This window comes from Phragmites australis, chromosome 5 (genome assembly GCF_958298935.1).
Source record: "Phragmites australis chromosome 5, lpPhrAust1.1, whole genome shotgun sequence".
NCBI classification, from domain to species: Eukaryota; Viridiplantae; Streptophyta; class Magnoliopsida; order Poales; family Poaceae; genus Phragmites; species Phragmites australis.
In genome coordinates, this window is record NC_084925.1 from 4,461,097 (window position 1) to 4,483,450 (window position 22,354).

At 42.8% G+C, this 22,354-nt stretch overlaps 1 protein-coding gene across 1 annotated transcript; it reads right to left on the bottom strand.

Moving 5' to 3' along the window:
- Positions 1 to 2,612: 2,612 nt before the first annotated feature.
- On the bottom strand, positions 2,613 to 6,947 carry LOC133917390 (uncharacterized). The gene is made up of 9 exons (XM_062361292.1): positions 6,655 to 6,947; positions 6,456 to 6,577; positions 6,147 to 6,328; positions 5,761 to 6,045; positions 5,591 to 5,649; positions 5,173 to 5,209; positions 5,002 to 5,073; positions 3,300 to 3,624; positions 2,613 to 3,207 (listed from the first exon to the last, which is right to left on the bottom strand). Exons 1-9 carry the CDS (start codon positions 6,737 to 6,739, stop codon positions 2,785 to 2,787), a joined length of 1,590 nt encoding a protein of 529 aa, XP_062217276.1. The 5' UTR covers positions 6,740 to 6,947; the 3' UTR covers positions 2,613 to 2,784.
- Positions 6,948 to 22,354: the final 15,407 nt, after the last annotated feature.

Here is a 22,354-nt window from a genome sequence, read left to right on the forward strand (position 1 = left end):
TCCTGAGAGGGGCTACACCTCGCTCTGCAGTTTCTATTATCACATCTGATGTACCTCTAGTATCACACAGCTCATGGAAGATCGAGCCAGTAACCTCATCACACAGACATCTAGTCTACACGCTCACTCATCAAGACACACACTCGAAGTCTAGTCAAAATGGTTACTGTTGTCGCATGTCCATGACCGTGTACACGACTATTTGAATAATTTTACACTTTGCAGAGGTTTTACTTTGTACCCACACGATATGCTCAGTCTCCAAACCGTTGCAAGCGGAGGAGCGAATCATATCGAGACACTTTAATCACCTTTCCTGCCAAGCTTTTCTACGAGATACCCCAAGCACCAGAGGTCTTGTACTGAATGCCAGCCCCCTTTTTAAGCTGTTGGTGGTTCTCAAAACATTCAAACAGAGGGACAGATGGTCGCTTGACTCCTCGCTGCTTCGCAGCCTCCTAATATGATGCTCAACCCAGTCCAGTGAAAGAAAAGCTAACTCTAGCCCATACACGACGCATGGTTTCACGGGGGTGGTTAAACATGAAGGCGCAATGACCCGGTACTTAAGCGGCCGAGCCATGCATCTTCATTGGCAATGAATACCACCAGGTAACTCAAGTCCCTAAGAGCATCCTCCCCGGAGGATCACTCTACCTGCCCACGCCAAAACAATTTTCACCGATTTTTATATATCACTCTCCATATCCCACACGATATCAAAGATTTTACAACCATCACAAAATTCATGACCATAAAAAATTCATGGTATATGAGTTAACATTGATAATAGTAAATTATTATCTCCTAAGAGATGTATTTTAAAAGTGACGTCTCTGAGTAGACGTATTCAATCCTATACATGCTAGATATCAAACGTCGTCTAACATTAATATAGATAATAAAATATAAATCCTAGGGTGATATGTATTCTAGATGATGATATTTAAGACATGGCAAGTGTTTGATAGGAGTAACTACCATAAGTAGTTCGTAAATGAGCAATACATAGCACATAGGATAATAAGTCAAGTTTTATTTGAACATATAGATTATCTAAAAATATGGGTTCAATATGATCAAGGAAATACGACTTGCCTTCCCGAAGGGGGTCATTTCACAATTGGTCTTGTCATTTGAGTTTCCCGGGTTCTTCATCATCGGATTCCACCTTCAGTTCCTTCCTCGCGTTCTCGCCTAGAAGCTTGACTTCGATTCTACGTAGACTAATGACGAAAGCGCAAAATGACTAAGCAATGGAACACCAGAATAAAACTAAAGGAAACACCAAAGCGAAAGAAGAACGACTAGGAAAACGACGAAATCTAACCTAGCGGGAAGACAATCGGTAACTCTAAGCTAAGCGAAACTAACATACAGAGTCTAGCGAGGTTATCTAGTTAAGTTAGGTTAACTTATTAACCTAGTTATTTTATTAATTTAAGAGAAAACCTAATCAAATTATTAACGACTAGGTGAGTATTTATTAGCTTAACTACCGGAAGGCGACAGTTAGAGTTTTTACATGTAGGTGAGTGCACGTGTACCGATATAAACGTATGCGCGAACCGTGCTGAGCATTTAACGATGTTCACACATTTTGTTAGCTACTCCAATTTACTAGATGATTGCTATGGATCTTCTTAAATGGGTTCTTAATGCAATTGATAAATTGAGGCATGGTTTTCTTTGGAAGGGATGAGAATAAGCTAAAGGTGGAAATTGTTTAGTCTCTTGGAAAAAGGTCTGTCGGCCTCTTCAGTACGGTGGCCTTGGCATTCATGATCTTTAGACTTTTGGTTGTGCTCTTCGTATGAGATGGTATTGGCTCTTCACATGAGATGGTATTGGCTTCAGTAAATGGAACCTTCGCGACCTTGGGTAGGTTTGCAAGTCAGGGTTCATCCAAGCTCTAGGGCCTTATTTTCTGTTGCCATGACGACCTTAATTGGTGATGGCTCTAACACTAGTTTTTGGCTGGATCGGTGGCTTCATGATTGGTCCCTTGGTGAGATAGCTGCACATCTCCTTGTTTTGATACCGAGTAGAATTATTAATCAAAGGACTGTGGCTGAGGCTTTGGTTGATCTCACTTGGGTCTCGGATAGTCATGATTTAGCTGGCATAGCATCCCAGTAGACGAACACAGACCCATTAGTCAGCCTCTCACCCTTCCCTCTCTGTTCCCATCATCATCTCCTTTGGTCATACATACAACACGCCACGACAGCAAATATTTGCTTACGGTGTATGACTTGTCAGCCGAAACATGTCCATGCCAATGCAAGGCGAGGCGACATGAGAAAACCACCATCAAAGGCAGTAATACATACTCTTTTTCCTAATAATTCGTTACATGGAGCATCTGGTATTGCAATCCTTAGAGCTTCAGTATATGTCCTCTATAATACGGATAGCCTTCTCCCGACATTTTGAATAGTTGAGGTTTCTCATAGCTTAGACTGCTTAGTACATAGAAGCAATGAAGCACTAATGCAGGCTACTCTAATACTACATTTGGTCTTTTTTTATTTGTCCTTATTAACTTTTCACAATCTTCGAAATACAACTTTGACTATAAATTTTTATAACTTTATATTCAACATATACTGATAAATTTATACTTTACCGAATCATTTGTAATAATAAATCTAATGATATGATTTTATATAATCAATCTTGACACTTTAGACATACTAGTGATTAAACATTTGGAAGCTTGAACCCTCCTCTGTTGGACACTGCAAAGCCTAACCTGACACGCGTCATATTTCATACAGGTATTCACCTGTACGGCCTCACCGGGCTCTTCAGCAGCGACCTCTCCTCCACATGGAACTTGTACGGCGACGAGGCCATCAGCTCCTTGGCATCGCTCCTCCTCCGCTGCTCCCTCGAGTGCACGACCCACAGCAACACCGCCAGCAGCACGGCGATGGCGGCGGCGAGCAGGCCCCGGAACACCTGGCCGCTGTACCTACGCAGGCCCGGGCAGTGGTCGTCGCCGATGGACCGGAACGTCTCCCGCACGACCGTGCAGTCGGCCAGGCCGATCAGGACTGGCCCGTAGTGGTACAGCCCGTAGCTGACGTTGGCCGCGCCGGCCAGCTGCGCGTACATGGACGGCGTGACGCGGCCCGCGGTGGTGCACACCTCCGACCCCGACGCGGCGTCAACGGTGGCGCGGCACACGTAGCCCTTCCATGCCTGCGTTGCACACGGCGACGCAGGATCACATCGCCGCCTGTGATAGTTGCGTGGGTTGGACGGATCGGTGGCGAGCGGTCGTGTGTACGTACCTGTTGCGCGGTGTCGAAGGTGACCTCGCCGGGCGCGCAGGCGCGGTCGCGGAGGTCCGGCGTGTAGGGGTTGCAGAGAAGCGGAACCGGCGGGCCGGACTGGTTGTAGTAGAGCGGCGCGGCCTGCGGCGGGAAGTCGCGGTTGGAGACGTTGGAGAGCGCGCCGTTGAGCACGACGACGAGCTGGTAGTTCACCTCCTTGCTCCGGTCCAGCGCCTCCGTCGCCGCGGCGGTGTCCACGCACGGGAGGATGTCGTCCAGCGCCGTGTGCGCCTGCGGGTGCCGCACCCACTCGCCCATCGCGACGCAGGTGTCACCGACCACGCTGAAACATGCGCACTCTGATCATGAGGAAACCTTTTTCTGCGATCACAAGAAAGAGAAGCAGACGCACCACTCTACAATACATCACACTCGTGCATGCGCAAGTATGCCCGGCAACAGTGGTGGAGCCAGGATGTGTTCCTCATATATCTAGGCACATCTAAACTTTACAAGTGTCGGTAGAGATCAACCCTGCATATGGGATACATTCTACAGTGTGTAGTACTTCGGTACACTCATGCATGCTCATGTCCATATTTGAACTGTGAAAGACAATACATGGGCCGTACCAGAGAAATTGGAGGCGCGATATGAAATTCAAAATCAAACCCCATATATAAGAAAATATTTGACAAGAATGTTCTTCCATGCATATATATTTGGTATTTCATCCGTCTCGAGGCATATAATTCATAAAAAACTTACAACCATTATTACTCTTGTACGTCATTTTATGTGTGATGTTAATAAAGAAAAAGTGATTAAACAAAATTAGTGATAGTAGAAGAAAAAGTGATTAAATTATAAATTTAAACAAGCATTTCAGATTATTGAGAGATTATCACACAACAAAAATAAATTGAGAGGATTGCTATGAGCATCCTCTAGAAGGCTGTTACATATGTTCTACATCGGCATCTATGCAATATAGTAGTATTAGGTACAATGATGTACCACATATTGCACGACATGTCGCTAAACTTATTTTGTTGCTTTTAAAGAAGATTTATTTTGTTGGGTCACTGATTTTATGGATGATAGATCTATATAATTGAACTTGCTTAATAGGGATTCGAGGCAGTGCGTCATCACTCTTTGCCCCATTGTGGCAAGAGGAGCATAAGACTAGCATGTTCCACCTGCTCTGCTCTAGGCCCATGATCGGAAACTGCACGTCACGAACAACCCATTGCCCATGCACATCTTGCATGGATGGGAATGGGACAGATGAATCTATCGTTCTCGCAAGAGTCTGAACGAGTCTGGAGATCGGCAACTTGGCGACGCCAGGACACGTAGAAGCTTTGCTGATCTACATTGGACAGTGAAGGAAACTATGCCGAAATGGGTACGGGCCTGACAATACAGTTCAGAGTGCATGTAGGCAACCATGAGGAAAGAAAATTTTATAAGATCCTTCATATAGAAAGACTTCTGTGAGATTTGATCTATACAGTCATTTCTCTAATCTAATGGCTAACGCATGCATGAGAACAAAAGAAGACATGAATAATCCTAAGAGAGAAGATCGTTTAAAGGACATGATTCAGTTTTCTTCCAACCATAGGTGCTCTGCTCTGTAACCTGTACTATGTAGTGTGACCAAACTAGCAGTACTGACTTGTAAGCAACAGGTAAGTAACAGCAAGCCACTTACTTGTGCAGGAGGAGGAAAGTACCGCACAGTAGGAACGTTCCTGCAACCAGAATCCACCCGAGAAACGCCAGCCTGCAAGCAAGCACAACAAATGTGACCCGGCATCAGATTCTCAAGCTGCAAATGAATTGGATTAGCTTTGATAAATCTACTGATCGAGTTGATGCTTACACGTAGACAATCGACTCCAATCCACAGAGCGAGAACACTGCAAGAAAGCATCGCAAAATCATTCACAAGATTCATTTGTTCGATGATGCCCCACTTGACTAGAAACACGGAAGTTTCACAAGGTTCATACGAGAGCTGAAGTGTTCCCTATAAAATTCATGCATTCGTAACGGAAATAGGGTTAAGGCTTTGTTTGTTTTTATTTTAATTATAAATTTTAATCTAAAAGTAAAAGTAAAAATAAACAGTCGGTGTAAAAACTAATTCTCATATTTTATATATCAAATTATACTATCCACATTTCCATTCTGATGAGAATAAATTTTCATGGATTCAAAAAACTGAACTGAATTCTCATGATAAAGCTAAAATAAACATGTCTAAGTTTCAAGAAGGAAAGAGGCGGTGGTCATCTCACCGAGGCCAAGGAAAACAAGGATTAGCATCGCGGCCGCAGCAACAACCAGAACCTTCCTTCTGCAGTGGAACAAGAACATATTGATTTTTTGGAGAAAAAACAAGAACAAGATGATTAGGGGTAGGTACTTGTAAAAAAAAATTGCCGACAAAAATGGTTCGGTAACGTACGCGGTCTCCAAGGCGGCGCGGATCTTGGCGGCGTTGCTTGTCGTGCGGGCGGCGAGCTCGTCGGAGGCCGCGCTCACCTTGAGGACGACGTCGTCGATCCTCCCCTTGACGTTGGCGGGCAGCGTGACGGGCCCCACGCCGGTGGTCTTGGCGGTCTCGAGGAAGCCCGAGAAGCTCGTCAAGTTGGCCACCGTGTCGCCGGACTGCCGCACCACGTAGTCCACCGTCGCCGTCGTGCTGCCGTGGAACCGCCCCTGCCCGTCGTACAGCACGGCGCACCCGACGCTGCGACGCACGACAACGAGAGAGACCGGTTACTACTTACTACTAACTTGACACGATTAGTGATCGGAGAGGAGACGGTGGTGGAGTGATCAGGGAATTACGCGGCGGCGGCCGTGACGACGAGGAGGAGCACGAGCGAGACGACCAAGCACGCGCGCGAGTAGGACCCGCCGCGGCCGGGGCAGCAGCAGAAGCAGCAGGCGGCGAGGAACAGGGCCAAGCCGAGCACGACGAACCAGACCCCGGCCGCCGCGAAGACCGGCGCCGCGGTGAAGCCGACCGACTGCGGATCGCATCGCGGAGATCAACGGCAAAATTTGCTCGAGATCACGAATAATGAAGAGCAGAGGCGCAAAAACAAGGCGATCGATCGAGATGGGAGTATGGGATCTGGGAGAAGAAGAACTCACAGCCCAGTAGTGCTCGTCGCTGATGTTCCAGCCGCCGGTGTAGTACCTCAGCCCGTCGAGAGGATCCTTCCGCTGCGTCTGCTCCGCCGCGAGCACGAAGGACGAGTTCGTCCCGGCCGCCGCTGCGGACGACCCCAACATCTCATCAAACGATTACGGCAAAATCAACGGAACAGAAGAAATCCTACAAGATCCCAACCTGCTGCATCCGTCGCGAACAAGGACGCGCATACGAAGAAGAGCAGGACGAGAGGAGTCGCACGAGGAGGCGCCGCCACCATCATGGTGATCTTGGCCTTGTGGGGATGTCTTGGCTCGAAGCGGTTGGTCAACACGGCGTCAGCCGATGTTCAAACGGCGGGAATGGAGAGGGGAACAGAGCCGTTGGCCATGAAATTCTGAGGATCGTTTGGTTGCAGGTTTGCTTGGAGATTTGGGAACAAGCAAGAGATGGAAGAAAAGCAAGATCTGATTTATTTTTGTTGTGGATTATCATAATTTAAATTATGTGAAAAAACTCATTTTCTCTATATTATGGATTATAAGATTTTATAGTACAAGCTAGCTTTTGAAGTGTAAGAATCAGGTTTTAGATTAAGAATATTTTTATTTTATTTTTAGAGCTAAAATCTATAATCAGAATAAAAAATAAGCTTGGCCAAAGACCGGCGATCTCCTCTTCTTGCCAAGTTACAGCTTACGTTACTCCCGGCAAGAAAAAAGTTTCTACCAGTTCATGAGCAAAGCTCGTTTTTCTACTCCCTTTTTTTTTTTGGTTTGTGAAATGCAGTCAATCAGACGCAGATTCAAATCGCAACTGAGTAAGTGGAGCATATTTTTTGGTGGAATGTTAGTTGTGCTCTCCGGAATTAGCGACGTGGTTCACGGAGCCGTTCATGCACACATGGACCGTGTGCCGTGCCATGTGAAAGAATACGAGGAGTCGAGGACGTGCTTATTGGTAGAGATTTTTCTCTTCTCAATTTGTAAGGCCACCAAAAAAAGGCAAAAGTCCAAGAGCCACACTGACATATACTTCATTCCAACCATAAAAGCAAACTATTTAATTTCTGGGCTGTGTGCAGGCAAATTATTTGTTTTGCGGCTATTAATGTCTTTTGAAATAGTACGGGTATATTTGTATTGAACAGTAGCTCAATGAGATTTAAAACTTGTTATAATTTATAGATATAATATAATTATGAGGTAATTTTTGTGTTTTGGAGACTGACGATAAACTGGCACCTTTTATTTTCTTTGCCGGAAGGTTTTTCGTGATTCGGGATGCATGACTCATTTCTCTTTTTTTTTGGGTGTGTAATTTAGGTTTTGTTTGGCATTACGGTGTTTTTTCAGAAGTGTTTATTTTATTTCTATTTTTGGTACGAATGTTAGTTAAAAGTATTATTTTAAGATCTGTATCAATAAAAATCACACTAGAAATAATAAATATTTTGCTAATTAATTAACTAGGTTTCATAGCATAGCGCAATGCAACAACCGCAAATCGACCTTAACCTGAATATATATAATGTGCCATATATTTGTGAAGGTGGTTCCTTAGGAAGAAAATGCTATTAAGTTAAAAATTAATTACCATTTTCAAACTACGATAATCCATAACCTCATATCAACTGCAATGCTGACCCACCGGAGATAATTGTGCAAAGTATTTGTATCTTACACACAAAGTAAGTACACCAGAGACTCGAGAACTGGCTTGGTTATAGTAACGTACTCTTTGGTTACACCAACTTATTTTTTCTTATTACTTAAGTTATGGGATCTCCGATTAGCAGGATAGGTTACTAGTGACTCCAGAACATGGGTACACATGGAATGCGATTTCCATGGTGTCTAAGGACACGGGTACGGGGCACATTTAAGTTTATGTTGCATCACAATGGTAATCTATCATTCTGATCGGAGACCACGTGACTTAAGTAATATGAAAAATTAGTTGATGGTGTAATAAAGAGTACATTACATACATATGTACCCATATTTAAAATACAAAGTACTCTTAACTGTATAAAATGTTGGCGTAAAGCCTTAATATTCTAAAAGATATTGTCTTATATGATATCTTAAAAAACGACACCTACTACTTGAGCATAATTTTCTGTCGCAGTTCATGGGAATAGAGCATTCTAATGAAAAAGCTCACGGTGTAAATTCAATTCGTACATAACTTATGCTAAAAGACTAGTATATTAACATCACAACACAATGATAATTTTTCCTTCCTTTTCTCGCTTCGGCATTGGTTGGAGATTGTTGGAATATGTCCCATGTGAAGCTCATTTATAAAAATGCAAAGTAAGAAATGCATGTGTGTTTAGTCTCACCTTGCTAGTGCAAGGAGATGTACACCAATATAGATAGAGGAGTTTTTTTGTCTTTCTTGAATTGGTGGGTATAATTAGAGGGGAAATGGCTTACTGGAGGGAGACTGCTTTCATATAATGTCCTGGAGACGTCCAGGTGCAATCACCCACTTGAAAACACCTCTATCCTTCTATCTTTCTCTTGCTGGTGACCTGAGTTGTATTGTGCTGTCATATCTCATCGGTCATGCACCAAGATGAAACGTGAGCAGTATCTCCGAGCTGTTACCGTTGTGAAGCCTACAAAGAGAGCGACAATAAATAAAGTTTCTAAATAGCACAAGTATATGACTGCTCGTGCGTTGTTCGTCTACTATCTGTACTGCTTTTTCTTCGATCTGCACGACCATAAATTGTCACTGAACCTAAACCAAGTGTGACTTCATTTTTATTATGTTCTTTATGTTTTACTGCCGGCTGCTAGTACTAGATTAAGTTGTATTATTTATTGTTTTAAAAATATGTTTTCTTGTAGAATCTGGTATTAGAATATTGTGCATATTTTCAACATTGCTTGATCAATGATCACTAATCTCTAGTTGCACCTAATTTCGTGTAGCCAGTCAACATCGCAGCATCAATACAAATACCCGTTATATGCATACTCTTCGCGTCGAACTGTACAAACAAATTCGCTCAAAAAATAAAGCAGTACGTATAAACAAAGGCAGGTACCACGAACCAATTTTTTCTGTCCTTAGATTGCAAGATCGGTTGTTGCTTCATGAACAACACGCGATTAGGTGCGAGCATTTATACACAAAGCCATGTGCGTGTATGCAATGCAAGTAGCCGCTCAAGGTCGTTACGGTGTCGAACTCTCGACGTGCAGGCTATACCTACGACATCCATGTGCGCCCACGTTACGTGCTTTGAATTCGATACTCTACTCTGCAATGGTTTCCAGCCGCGACGAGACCGGGTCTCTGTGGCGGAGGAGAAATTTTGCGCATCGTGTTCGTGCCAAACGTTTTGCCTACATGCGTGTGGGCTTTGTGCCTGTTCATGGTAGGTGCGATGCGGGGTGCGCTACTCGGCTCTGCGCCCGGCAGTATTACCCGGACACGGATAATGATGTCAGAATTAGATTTAGATTTAGGTGTTTGATTTGTTAAAGAAAATTTAAACACGTAAAATACAATTTGATCTCGTAATCCGATACGTGTCGAAATACAATTTTGATTTAAGAGGCTTGATTCAAAAAATTAGATACTAACTTCCGTTCCAAAATAATTGACAACTTTGATTTTTACTATTGAAACTTTGGCTAATAATATTTATTTAAATACTTAGTTTAGTAAAACGGAAAAAAGTATTAATATATATGTATCAATGTATTTTAAGTATGTTATGTAGAACAAGCTATTTACATTAATATTTGTAGAAAAGACAACGATCAAAGTTTGAATAGTAAAATTAATGTTTTATATTATTGTGAAACGAGGTTACTAACACTAGCGTCCAGCCGGGGGCAACCATGTGGCCATCTCCGGCTGGCGGGTGCACCGTCGGCCCCTCGTGGTTTGCAGCCTTTGGTGTTGGACCCGCGCTGCCGCTCGGAGGGCCGCACATCTTCTTGTGTTTCGTGCGGCCGCCCCCCCCCCCCCCTAAAACTTTCGTGTCCCTGAACATCACGGCATGCCGGATGCTGACGAGCGCAGCAGATGGATCGCTCCCATGGCCCGCGAGGTACACTTGCGTGTGGGCTGCTTCGTGCCGCTCAGCCGCAGCTCGTCTGACTTCAGCTCAATTGGGCTGCCGTTTGGCCTGGATATGTGCATTTTTCTGGGTCGCACCATCGTCCGCTTCTTCCTCGGTTGGCGTGGGCTCGAACGAACTTGGTATCCTTGTGGTGAACTTTTTGTGCTCCCGGGGCTACGCACGCTTGAGTTTTTTTTATATTTTTTTATACCTAATATTTAAATAAATAGACTCTTGCTAGCAAGATTTGTAGAAATACACATCTATCGCCCCCTGAAAGGGTTGTGCTAGCAAGATTTGCAGAAATATACATCTACCGCCCCCTGAAAGGGCTGCAACATTTTTAGAGAACGGTTAGGATGACATGGTGGCACCGCCACCCCTTACTACCCTCTCAGAGGGCGGGTAGAGCCCTCCCCCGCACCCGCCCCCCTTACCGCCCTCTCAGAGGGCGGGTAGGGCCTTCCCCCTCGCCTGCCCCCTTACCGCCATCTGAGAGGGCGGTTAGCCCTCTTGTCGCCCTCTCAGGGGGCGGTGAGTCTCACCGTTTAGAAATTTGTTTTTTTAATTTAACTTTTGTATACGTCAATTTAAAAAATAGTGCACATTAATTTGGTGAAAAATGTTAGTTGTTGATATTTTTGAAATTTTGGATTGAAACGGTCAAAAAGTGATCAAAACGGCATCACGGAGTAGTTACTTTTTGGAAATTTTAGATCGATGTAAATTTGTCAATATTTGTTTATTTATTTGATGTAAAATTGTACGAGTAATTTTTTTTAGTGACGTAATGTTGGGAGGATACAAAATCTAATTTTTTGAACAATTGTAGTTATGAAGCACTATTAGCATAATACCCAGCACGAAGGTTACATACGGTGATAAACATTACATGGGATCCTAACCATAAAGACACGACGATAACAAACGTTGGTATATACAATACGCCTAAAGACCAACCTAATAGTGTGCCGCTGCTAATCCTAATATGTCTTAGGGAGTGAAAATATGCCGGATTACAGTAGATGCTCTCTACTGAGTGCACCTAGGATATTTGTCCTTTTTCAGAGCATCGGGGCCATCCGCCTTAGCACGACGGGCCCTCTCCCACTTCCTTGCCCTCCCTGCTTCGCATGCTTGAGCCATGGTATGGTCATGTGCTTCCTTCCTCATGCGCTCCTTCTCCTGCCGCTTCAGCCGTAGTTCTTTCTGCTGTTGCTCGTACTCCCGGCGTGCGTACGCTTCCCTCCTCCACCGCATGCTAATATCGACCCACCGCTTTTGATCTTCATTTCGCTATATGTCGAGCCATTAAATGAAGTCACAAATAGGTGGAGGAGACTAGACAAATAAAACAAGATGTGAGATTAGTAAAACAATGCGTAAAATCGTATGGAACAAGATGTGGAAAGTGCCACATAACTTATTTATGTCGCTATACCGGTGGATACTCATACGGTCCATGTTAAAGATTGTCGTATTGGTAGTTGACACACATGAAAAAATGTAGACCATAGGTGTAGGAGATGTCCTGAGACTCGTGAAGCCTACAAAGGTCGCCACTGAACAACATCGGCGATTCGACCCCCTAGGGAATGAAAATTCCCCAATATTTCTTGGGTGGGCTTGGTGGATCCGAGGAAGACATTTCAGTTGAGAGAGGTGAGGAAGAAATGGTCTATCCATGGATGAGGATGAGGTTATTTATGGTGCCTAGGGGCTGGTACATAGATTGAATGCATGGGCTTGGCTGGAGGCTGGAGCATAGAATTCCGTGTGAAAGATGAAAAAGTTGTAGCATTGATGCTAGACAGAGATTCCCTGTGTCAAGATAGATGTGTTATCATTTAATTTATGATTAAAGCTCTGCCGTGTGGTCACTTCATTGTCTACAGCCTGCGTCAGGACAGAGGTGTTGTCATTTCATAGTTAAAGCTGAGTCGTGCGGTCACTTCGTGTCTAAAGCCAGACTCACGATAGAGGTGTCATGTGGTCACTTAGTGGATAAGTAGCTATGTAAGAAATACTTTTCTAGCTCTGTCGTGAACGGTTCATACAAAACTGAGGACGAGGAATGAGTCAACATGTTGAAGAAATGTAACTAGTGTGCGGTCACGTGGGATTAAGAAATGAGGTAATGACATGGTAAGTAGACCATAGAAAGTAGATACGTCCGAATATGTAAGGCTAGTTCGTGAATCGAAGATGCATCATGAAACAAACATGTAAGTTACAATAGCAAAGGTAAAATCCTACTGCTATCTCCCCCGCTACCGTCGGTCATTCACACCATCATAATCTTGAAGCCGCTACCGCTGGTTCACTCTCACGTGGCCCCTAGAGTAGGTCAGGGCTTCCGGTGGACCAACCTGCCTGGTAGGCCTAGTAGCGATCACAGATGTCGAGGCCTCCTCCTAGGTCTGTTGTGTCCGAAGTGGAGCACTGGGCAAACGGAACCGCGTGATGACGTCATAGTCTGTTGTGGCCCCGAAGAAGTCCCTCACGAGGTCAAACAGGGGGATGGCCCAGGCTCATCCTCCTGACTCGGGTATAATGACTGCGATGGTTCCATCGTCGTCCATATATAATCACTCGAGGGGCCTATGAATGGATGAATTTATTAGATACGTTAAATGTGCAAATGAATGTATTAGTATAAAATACAATGTTGTACCTGTATGGTATGCAGGTACAACAGTAGATGGCCAGGCATGGTGCTGAAGTAGGGTGCGAACGGTGGAGGTCCTAATGGTGGACGTGCGAACGGTCGAGGTGCAGATGAAGACGCCCCGGCTTCATCACCGTAGTAATCTGCGGAATATATTAGATATACTATTGAATATATTGAATGCGGCAATGTATTGGCGCCTGAGGCCTGCGAGCGGTGAAGGTGTCGGCACTGAACATGGTCTAGGTGGCAGCGTTGAGAAGTATGTAGGTGCACCTAATATATTTTTTGAAATTAATGCATCAATAATAAAAGATATCGCTAATCGCTGTGCATATGAAAAATGCGTACCTGTTGTGTCCGGGCCTGGAGGGCGTGGTCCAGGTGGCGATGTGGATGTCGGTCCCGGTGGAGGTTTTTGCACATCAGATTTCTTGGACGACTTTGCATGGACCCCACTGGACCTAGAAGGAGCACCGACGACGTCTGTGGTGGATCGGCATGAGGTAAGCTTCAGGGCCTGCGCGGTCTTGTTGAAAACCCGCTTGACAAATCCCACTACATCCGCCACACTAAGTTGCATCCCTTGCCTGAGGCGGTCCATGGTTCCAGCCGCGTCCCTATGGATATCGTAAATGATATCAGCCTGTTAAAAAAAAATATGAAATGAGAATTCCAGTTTATAGTGGTTCTTATAGGATTATATGATAAATAAATGAAACGTTAATTACACACACTGCTAATGTAGCGTTCTCGTCCCAATGGCCCAGGTAGGCCTTCGTAGTCGAAGCGACGTGCTGCCCGACAGTATCTGGGGTGTAGGTGACCCGTGTATGTGTACGCGGGACGTATCACCGTAGGTACTCCTCGAAGCTCGGCTCGACGAAAGGACGAGGCTCCTCGACGACATCCACAAGGGTATGGGCCCACGTCGAGACGTATGGCGCCAAACGATATGTCCAGAGGTTGCCACTCGGTTGGCCCTTTCATGTATACCTGCAAGTCAACCACGTTAGATAGACTGTAAATGAGATGAATGCTATGGATTATATATTTGATTTTAATTACTTGTGAACGTGGTCCGAAACCATGCTAACGTTGACAAGGGGGAAAGCCTGGAAGCGTCTGAACTGCCTCATCACGTGGTGGGGTGAGTACTCCTCGACGTAGATGTCGAAGATGAGCGGCTTCTTCGTAAGCCAATACTCCTCGTCGCGGCTACACAACGGAGACAGACCGACAGGTGCACGAGCTTGTATGAACAAGTGGCTGTAGGGGGTCTAGACCACGTCGTTTGGACGCAGACAGTCGAACTGCGACCTAAAAAGCTCATACATGCTGTGGGCCAGCTCGTGCGCCCAGTGCGGTTGTGGAGAAAAATAGTAAGAAACCAAAATTAAAACCCGTGGCAAGTGAAGCATAGCTATATTTCATACGTACCCGATGTCGATACCACAACGAGCCTATGGTGGGCCCATTTCTCGCACATATTGTGGCTAGTTGATGTGGTAGGTTGTCATATGAATCTTTGTATGTCCCAAACCTCATCTTAATAGTCTTATGTTTCACCCTCCATGTCTTGGCATAGTTTATTGTGTACTGGAATATTTCCTCAATAGCACGGATTATTAATCGTAGCTCATACTTTAGGTTTTCTATAATCTCTCCGTACATAGCATTGGCAACAAAAGCAGATGATAGGTTCTAGTGGGAGAACTCTATTTCCTCAATGAGACAATTATGCTCCCTAACTATTGAGCACTCCCAGTAGTCAACCCACTTCCCCCTGAATGCATGCACCCGTCACGGAAAATCAAGCACCAAACACTTGACATCGTACTCCCTTTTGCTTGACTTCACAACCTTGAACTTCCTCCGAAGAGACAGCAACCAGAATTTTACTGCAACAATAACAACCTCCTTACTAGGGTACATAGCACCCTGAGGCACCTCGTTCTCATGATATTCCCACGGTGTCCGATGAGGCACTGACCATTAGCTTTGAAAATTTCTGATTCTTCCACTCTACAGGAACATGAGCATTTCCCACCTCATTAGATGAATCCTCATCGGCAATGGCTTCCTCCAGCTCTTGATCCTCTATCTCTATCTCTTCAATTATGCTAGGGATGTGCTCCCCCTCATCGGCTACACCCCTCGGTTGCATCTCACGCACATTCCCAACATCTTGCTCGTCCCCCACCTTTGCCAGGTCTGCTTCATCCACCACTGTCTGACTTGTTCTTGTTACTGCTTCCGCAAAGTTTATCTCTGCTAGATCCTTCTGGTACGCCTCAGCTAGCAACACAAGAGGGAGATCACGTTCACATGATATATCTACGTACTGCCTCCAAGTAGATGTCGCATTAATCGGGATGAGCTCTCCAAAGTACCCCTAAGTAGCACGACTTAGCACAGCTCTCAGCTTAAGCTCATGTTGCTGGGGATCTAGTTGAAAATGGCGCATCAGCCACTTGCACACACCCACTATGGTCTTCTCATTGGCTCTACTAAGTCCCTTGACGACATGTTGAAATCCAGAGAGATCTACACTGATAGGATCATAACTAATTTGATCTTCACCATAATATATCTGAAAATATAATTTATCGGACATCCTTGAAAACATCTGAAAATATATCCAATGTTAATACTGAAAAACTATACTTTTGATTATCGAAACTCTAACAAAATTACCGACACCGATGATGATCTAACAATACGTTTATTTAATATTGCTCCTAAGCAAAGTAACCAATTTAAACTAATTAACCATCCGTCTATTCAATAAAGTTTCTAATTAGCTATAATTATTACTTACATCATTATTCTGTAAAATATAGATAATCGAAACTACCATACTATAAATACTATTATGTATCTGATGGCTATCCTACCATGTCAAAATTGATTTTTACAATATACTACAAAAGACAGCATATCCTACCTTTCTAAACCCTATGTTGCATATAATATAACTACTGTTATTACGCTAAACCCTAGATTTACTGGTACTTTAATTACTAATAAAAACATAAGTCTTAAAAAATTACCAGAAATCTAGATCCAAAATCCGCAAATCAAAAACAGTAGAGCTTCGCCGCGCTGCCTCCCTCTCCTCTCTTCTCCTCTCATCTCATCTCTTTCTTTTTTTTTTCTAGATTAAATGGCTATTTTAGCTAATTTTTAGCCTTTTTATACTAATGGAGGAGGGGCGGGGTGGAGGCTAACCGCCCCTGGGGCGGGCGCAGAGGGAGGGTCCTATCCGCTCTCTAAGAGGGCGGGCGTGGGGAGGGGTCTACCCGCCCTCTGAGAGAGCGGTAACGGGTGGCGTTACCATCGTGATATCCTTATCGCCCTCTAAAAGGGCTGCAACCCTTTTAGGGGGCGGTAGACATATATTTCTACAAATTTTGCCATCAGAAATCTATTTATTTAAATATTAAATATAAAAATATATAAAAATAAAAAAACTCGCGCACGCTTCGAGTCATGATCTCAGACTTTATTTTTATATTTCTTAAATAAAAAATTACAAAAATATATATGCGTTTTGAAAATCACGCATGTAGACTCATGACATTCATCGGAAGGGTGACATGTAGAATAAAATTGTTTTTTATTTATTATTATACTTATTATATTCTTGTCTGAAAATTTTTAGAGAGCTAGATTATAGTATCATCTATACTACAAAATTTTTAGAACTTTTTACGACTATTTTGATAATATTTTTTTAAGAGTGATAATATGTGGTTTTTTAAAGCAGACGTATATTTTACAATTTTTTATTTAAGAAATATAAAAAAAATCGCAGTGCTGCTGCACTGCTGAACAGCGGCACTTCTTCAAGTGTCACCTTCTTGTTCTTAATAATTTGTCACTGGAGAGAGGTGCCCCTTGCTCGTGTAACTGTGAAAATACCACTAGCGAGAGAAAGACTTCACCAAGACTCTTTTGCCCCTGTTTCTTCTTCCTTGTTCGCACACCATGGCCGGCCGGCCATGCCATACGTTTCTCGTCGGCGCTCGGTGGCGATGACGTCTCCGCTGTGAGCCTACGACCCCCCCCCCCCCCCCGCACGTACACTAGTGAGCCATGGTGGCACCACGGGGCCCACTGTCCATGCATCAAGCTTGGCGACGCCCATAGCATGTACCACGCGGCCTCACCGGAGAAGCTCCAGATCTAGCCCTATGGAGCACAGGTTGTCGGTGGCGGCTGAGGATATGCCCTCGCCATTCTCTCAGGGACGGAGGCCACCAAAAGTGGGGTCCGCGACAACGTCGGTGTGTGGAATTAGATCCATTGGCCATCTTATGGCATCCATGGCCTTAGATTCATTCTAGCTTTGTTCACATGGAGTTGCTTGCTGTAGCTCACGGCGAGAGGGGGCGTGGCATCGGCGACAAAGAAGAAGAGAGCTGGGAGAAGAACCAGCTAAGAGAAGAAGGGAATGACTTTGGTGCCCTTGATCAAGAAATGAAAGTGGTAAAGGAATAAGAACTTGTCTCTCTTCAATGGCAAATCATGAAGGATAACGAAAAGAGTTGTATTTGAAGATGTTCTATTATTTAGAGTGATAAAAGGTTAAAAGTTAAATACCGCATCTTGGCTTTACATAAAAGGGAAATTCTTTGTTTGTCATTGAAAATTTTCACTCTTCCCTCTATGTTACTTAAAAAAATCGAACTTCCTTATCTGTCATCAGTTTCAATTTTTTGTTCCTTCCATACGACTCTCTTACGTCTCGGCGAGTTCTAACGTCGAAGTTCACCATTCACCGGTATTATTCATGTGCGCAATAGTCTTCTGTTTCTAATTGTCTTCTATTATTTTAAAAATCCTATAACTTTGTGTGCATATTCCATAATCCATGTGCAACTTATTTTAATTAAAATTCTTAAAAAGCTAATTTTATAACTTCTAATAATTGTTGGACCCTTAAATAAAATTCTAAAAATCTAGAAAAATCACAAATAGTCTTATTAAATGATGGAGTAATTTTTAAAATTATTTCTAGCATTAAGTTATATGATGAAAAAGTGAGTTCCTTTGTAATACTCTATTTATATGCATTTATAATAGATATAAATGTGCAATCTAAGTTATATGGTAAAAAAAATGAGTTCTTTTGTAATACTCCATTTATATCCATATGCAACCTACTTATCGTTGCATATAAATAGATCATTTCAAAGGAACTTATTTTTTCATCATATAACTTAGGGCTAGAAATAATTTTAAAAATTAGTCTATCATATAAGAAAAATATTATTGAATTTTTTTAGATTTTTAGGATTTTATTTAAGAGCCTAACAATTGTTAGAAGTTATAAAAATAGTATTTTTTTTAGAATTTTAGTTCAAATTCTACATAGGCTTTTTAGGTAAATCTAATTAAATAGGCGTAACTGAGTGGTAGAGAAGGAACAAAAAATTAACACCGACATCAGATAAAAAAAATCGTTTTCTAGAGTGACATGGACAAAAAAGGTGAAATTTTTCGATGACATATAAAGAATTTCTTCGTATATATATTCACATCACAGACGATTTTTTTAATATGTATCTGTATTTTTACATCATAGACGACGGATTTCTTAATGCCTGTTTGTATCTTCTCATTACAGATGTATTTTCTTAATGTCTGTTTATATCTTATTAATTTCTATCACACCAACATGACCGGTTATGTTACATATATTTGGTTTAGTAACTGTATCTAAGTACTTTATTAATAACAGTCTAAAAAACTGTTTGTGACTACCCGTCTGCTCTAACCGTTGATGCTGTAGACTCGTAGTGAGATATGAACAACCCCAGACCCCAGTCTCGTCGAAGATCCAGCATCGCTGAGTTCGAAGACGTAGAGGACGGGCTTGCCGGGGGTGGGCGCCGTGGTACTAGGAGCTGGAGGACTCGTCGCCACCGCATGTGTCGGAGGACTCGTCGCCGTCGCAGATCTACGAGGACCGCGAGAGGAGACGGGAGCCGCTGGACTGGGTTCTTGAGAACGTGCCCCGGTCCCTCGCAAGAATGGCGGGCTGGCGGTGCAGAAATCGGCGAAGGCGGAGGCTTGAGCTAGCGAGTGGAGGTGCTGCTGCGTTCGTGGTGACGATTTGGGCGAAGGCAAGACGGAGCCTCGTCACCGGTAGTAGCACGAGCAGCGGCGTAGTACGGTGCTCACGTGGCCAAGCAGTTGCAAGCTCCAGCTACTTCGAAGTCAGGTGCCGTGATTATTCACTTGAGACAAAGGATCGGAGTAAGAGAATCAGGGTTCGTTCCAGCATACACTCTTCATCCAAGGATACCACACGGTGTGCCCTCATTTTGTGGAGTACGCATGAGTATATGTATTCAGTAGCAAAGCACGCAACGGTCTTAACCCCAACCCCCCCCCCCCCACCCCAAACATAAACATACATATACATATACTACTACAAAACACTATTTTTGGAGCCGAGTGGTAACCTATTTATAAAAACGTTTAATCAACCGTCTCCGATCGAAGACATGTGAAAATGGATGATTTTCACAGACGCAAAAATGATCGTTTGTGAAAATCAATTATCACATACGGTTCACTTAAGTAACCATTTATGGTAATTCATATTTCTACATACGGTTCCTTAAGCAGACCGTCTGTGATAATCCGCCACCGAATCGATTTTTTTTTCAAAAAATGTTTTTTTACCAGGCACCCAGCGATCGTGACGTCGAAAGTCACAAGTCATATGATTTTTTACACAAAATACGCACATACGGTTCTTGACACTCAAATCTAGAACCTCTCAGCTCATACGAATGCTACTTATCATCCCACTACAGGACATTAGTGATAATAATAGCATATGCAATCATTTTGATATATTATATCTAAAACTTCAAACAATTATTTGGATATCTAAATGACTTTAAATGAAAAAGTGTCATCATCCGATTTCATATGAAAAAGTTACGATTTTTTTTTAAAATAAATTATTATTCATTATCAAAAGTGGTTCCTTATGTGAACCACCTGTGATAATCATCCTATTTCTAGAGACGGTTCACATAAGAAACTACCTTTGAAAATGATCTTTTACACGGGCAATTTCTTATCTGAACCGTTTATGATAACCATCATATTTCTAGAGATGTTTCTAGAAATAACCTTTTACATGAGCGATTCACATAAAGAACTACACGTGGTAATCATCCAATTTTTAGAGGTGCTTCATATAAGGAATCGTATATGAAAATTTATTTTCACATGTGATCCAAAACCACAGGGAGCCCTCGCAAACTGCTAAGATGATTTTTCATATGAGTCGTTTGTGTAAAGACACTCTAGGTGTCTAAAAAATAGTTTTATAATAGTGGTATAAATATATTTCATAGTTGTTAGCAACATCATCAACATCTTTCTTTCTACCATCTCTTTTTTTTTATCTCTCTCTATGGTACCTTAATCCCTATCGAATACCACTAATACATAAGAGGTTAAGGTCCTATTTGATGCAGCTTTAGCTAGCTTTTGCTACTCAAAAGTATAAAGCTGAAGACTGTTTATGGAAATAGCTTCGAAGTAAAAGTTGACAAAAAATCATTATTACTGGAAGTCAGTATGGAGGAGATTTTGTAGCTTTTGAAATATAATATTCCGATAAGTACTTACATATATTATACATTTTATTCATATCAAAATCAATTCAAAAACAGTTTTTTTAAAGTAGCTTTTAAAAGTAGTTTTTAGAAAGTCTTAACCTAAGCAAACAAGCTCTGAAAAGCATCGTCTTTCGGCTAGAGAATTTCACGGAGCATTCCTTCTTATCAAATCTATAATAAGAAAATTTTCCTATGGGTTCACATTCTTTTAGAATTCCTTCATTTGTCCTCAAACTACATATTTTCAATTGAGAAAATGGAATTAGATTATGGTGTGATTTATACCTCATGCATATACCAGCCTTGCGAGTGCACTTCTAGGTGGAGCCCTTTGAGCGGCCAACTTCATGTAAGAAAACACTCCTAATCCTCATGATATACGTCATCCATACATACTCTACTTGTTCAAGTGTATATATAGCCGAAAACATAGTTTTCTTTTTATTCATACTGTAGAATCATCTGAGGACCTTATTTTCAAATGACTATCAACACTACATTAACCGTAAGCGTAAAATATATAGTAGAAGTGCGTGCATATTTCAATAATACGCCGTCCAAATCTCATAGAAAGAAGAGGGAGAAAAAAGAGAGGCGACCCATTTTGCAATTAACCCCTCTAAGCTATCATCGGCAACTGAACTGTCCACAGGGGAACATCCACACTGCATCCCATCCAACGCGGGCTCCGATGCGCTGCACGTGAGGCGCCTCCACGCATTAACCTTGTGTCAGACGCGCTCACGTGACGGGCACCAACCGGCCCCTGCCCCACCATGCTCGACCCCGCCACGTGTGTGTGCTTCGGATTGTCTACGCAAAGGGCGTACGTGCACACGTGCGGCGGTGCACATGCGGTCGTGCGATCGCAACGGTTCTGGCGAAAGGCAAAGCAGAAAAAGGGAAGCGGGTTGGAAGTTGGGATCTCGTGGACCATCATGTTCCACGTCGTCCTTCCAAATTCCAAAAATGCAGTACAACACATACACACTTATATTATTATAAATATATGCTCATATGCTGTTTACTAAAAATTAGAGATACAAAATTTGAAAATTTATCAAGTCACATGAGACGTCTCGCTATCGACAAATACATCGTTTATCAATTAAAAAATTACCTTAGTAAGACACATAAATAACAAATCTAAAATTTATTCTTCAATAAATAGATAGCACAACCACCTCTGCTAATCACTCCAGCCAAATCCTAGAGCGCACATATTATTGTAGAAGGTCGGCTTCCGTATATTTGAACGCATTTGTTTATAGTTCGGTGGGGCGATTTGACCAGAGATTAAGGCCATAGGACCGACAAAAGTGGTGTTAGAACCATCAAAGATTTCTCTGCTACTCCAGTAGTAAAGCTCCTGTTTTTTTAATTAACCCAAACTAGAGTAATGATTATAGGATCACCTACAAACAAGAGAGAACATCCATTGCTTCAACATTATTCTTTGATAGATTAGCATCCTAAGCCGCCTAAAAAAAAGTA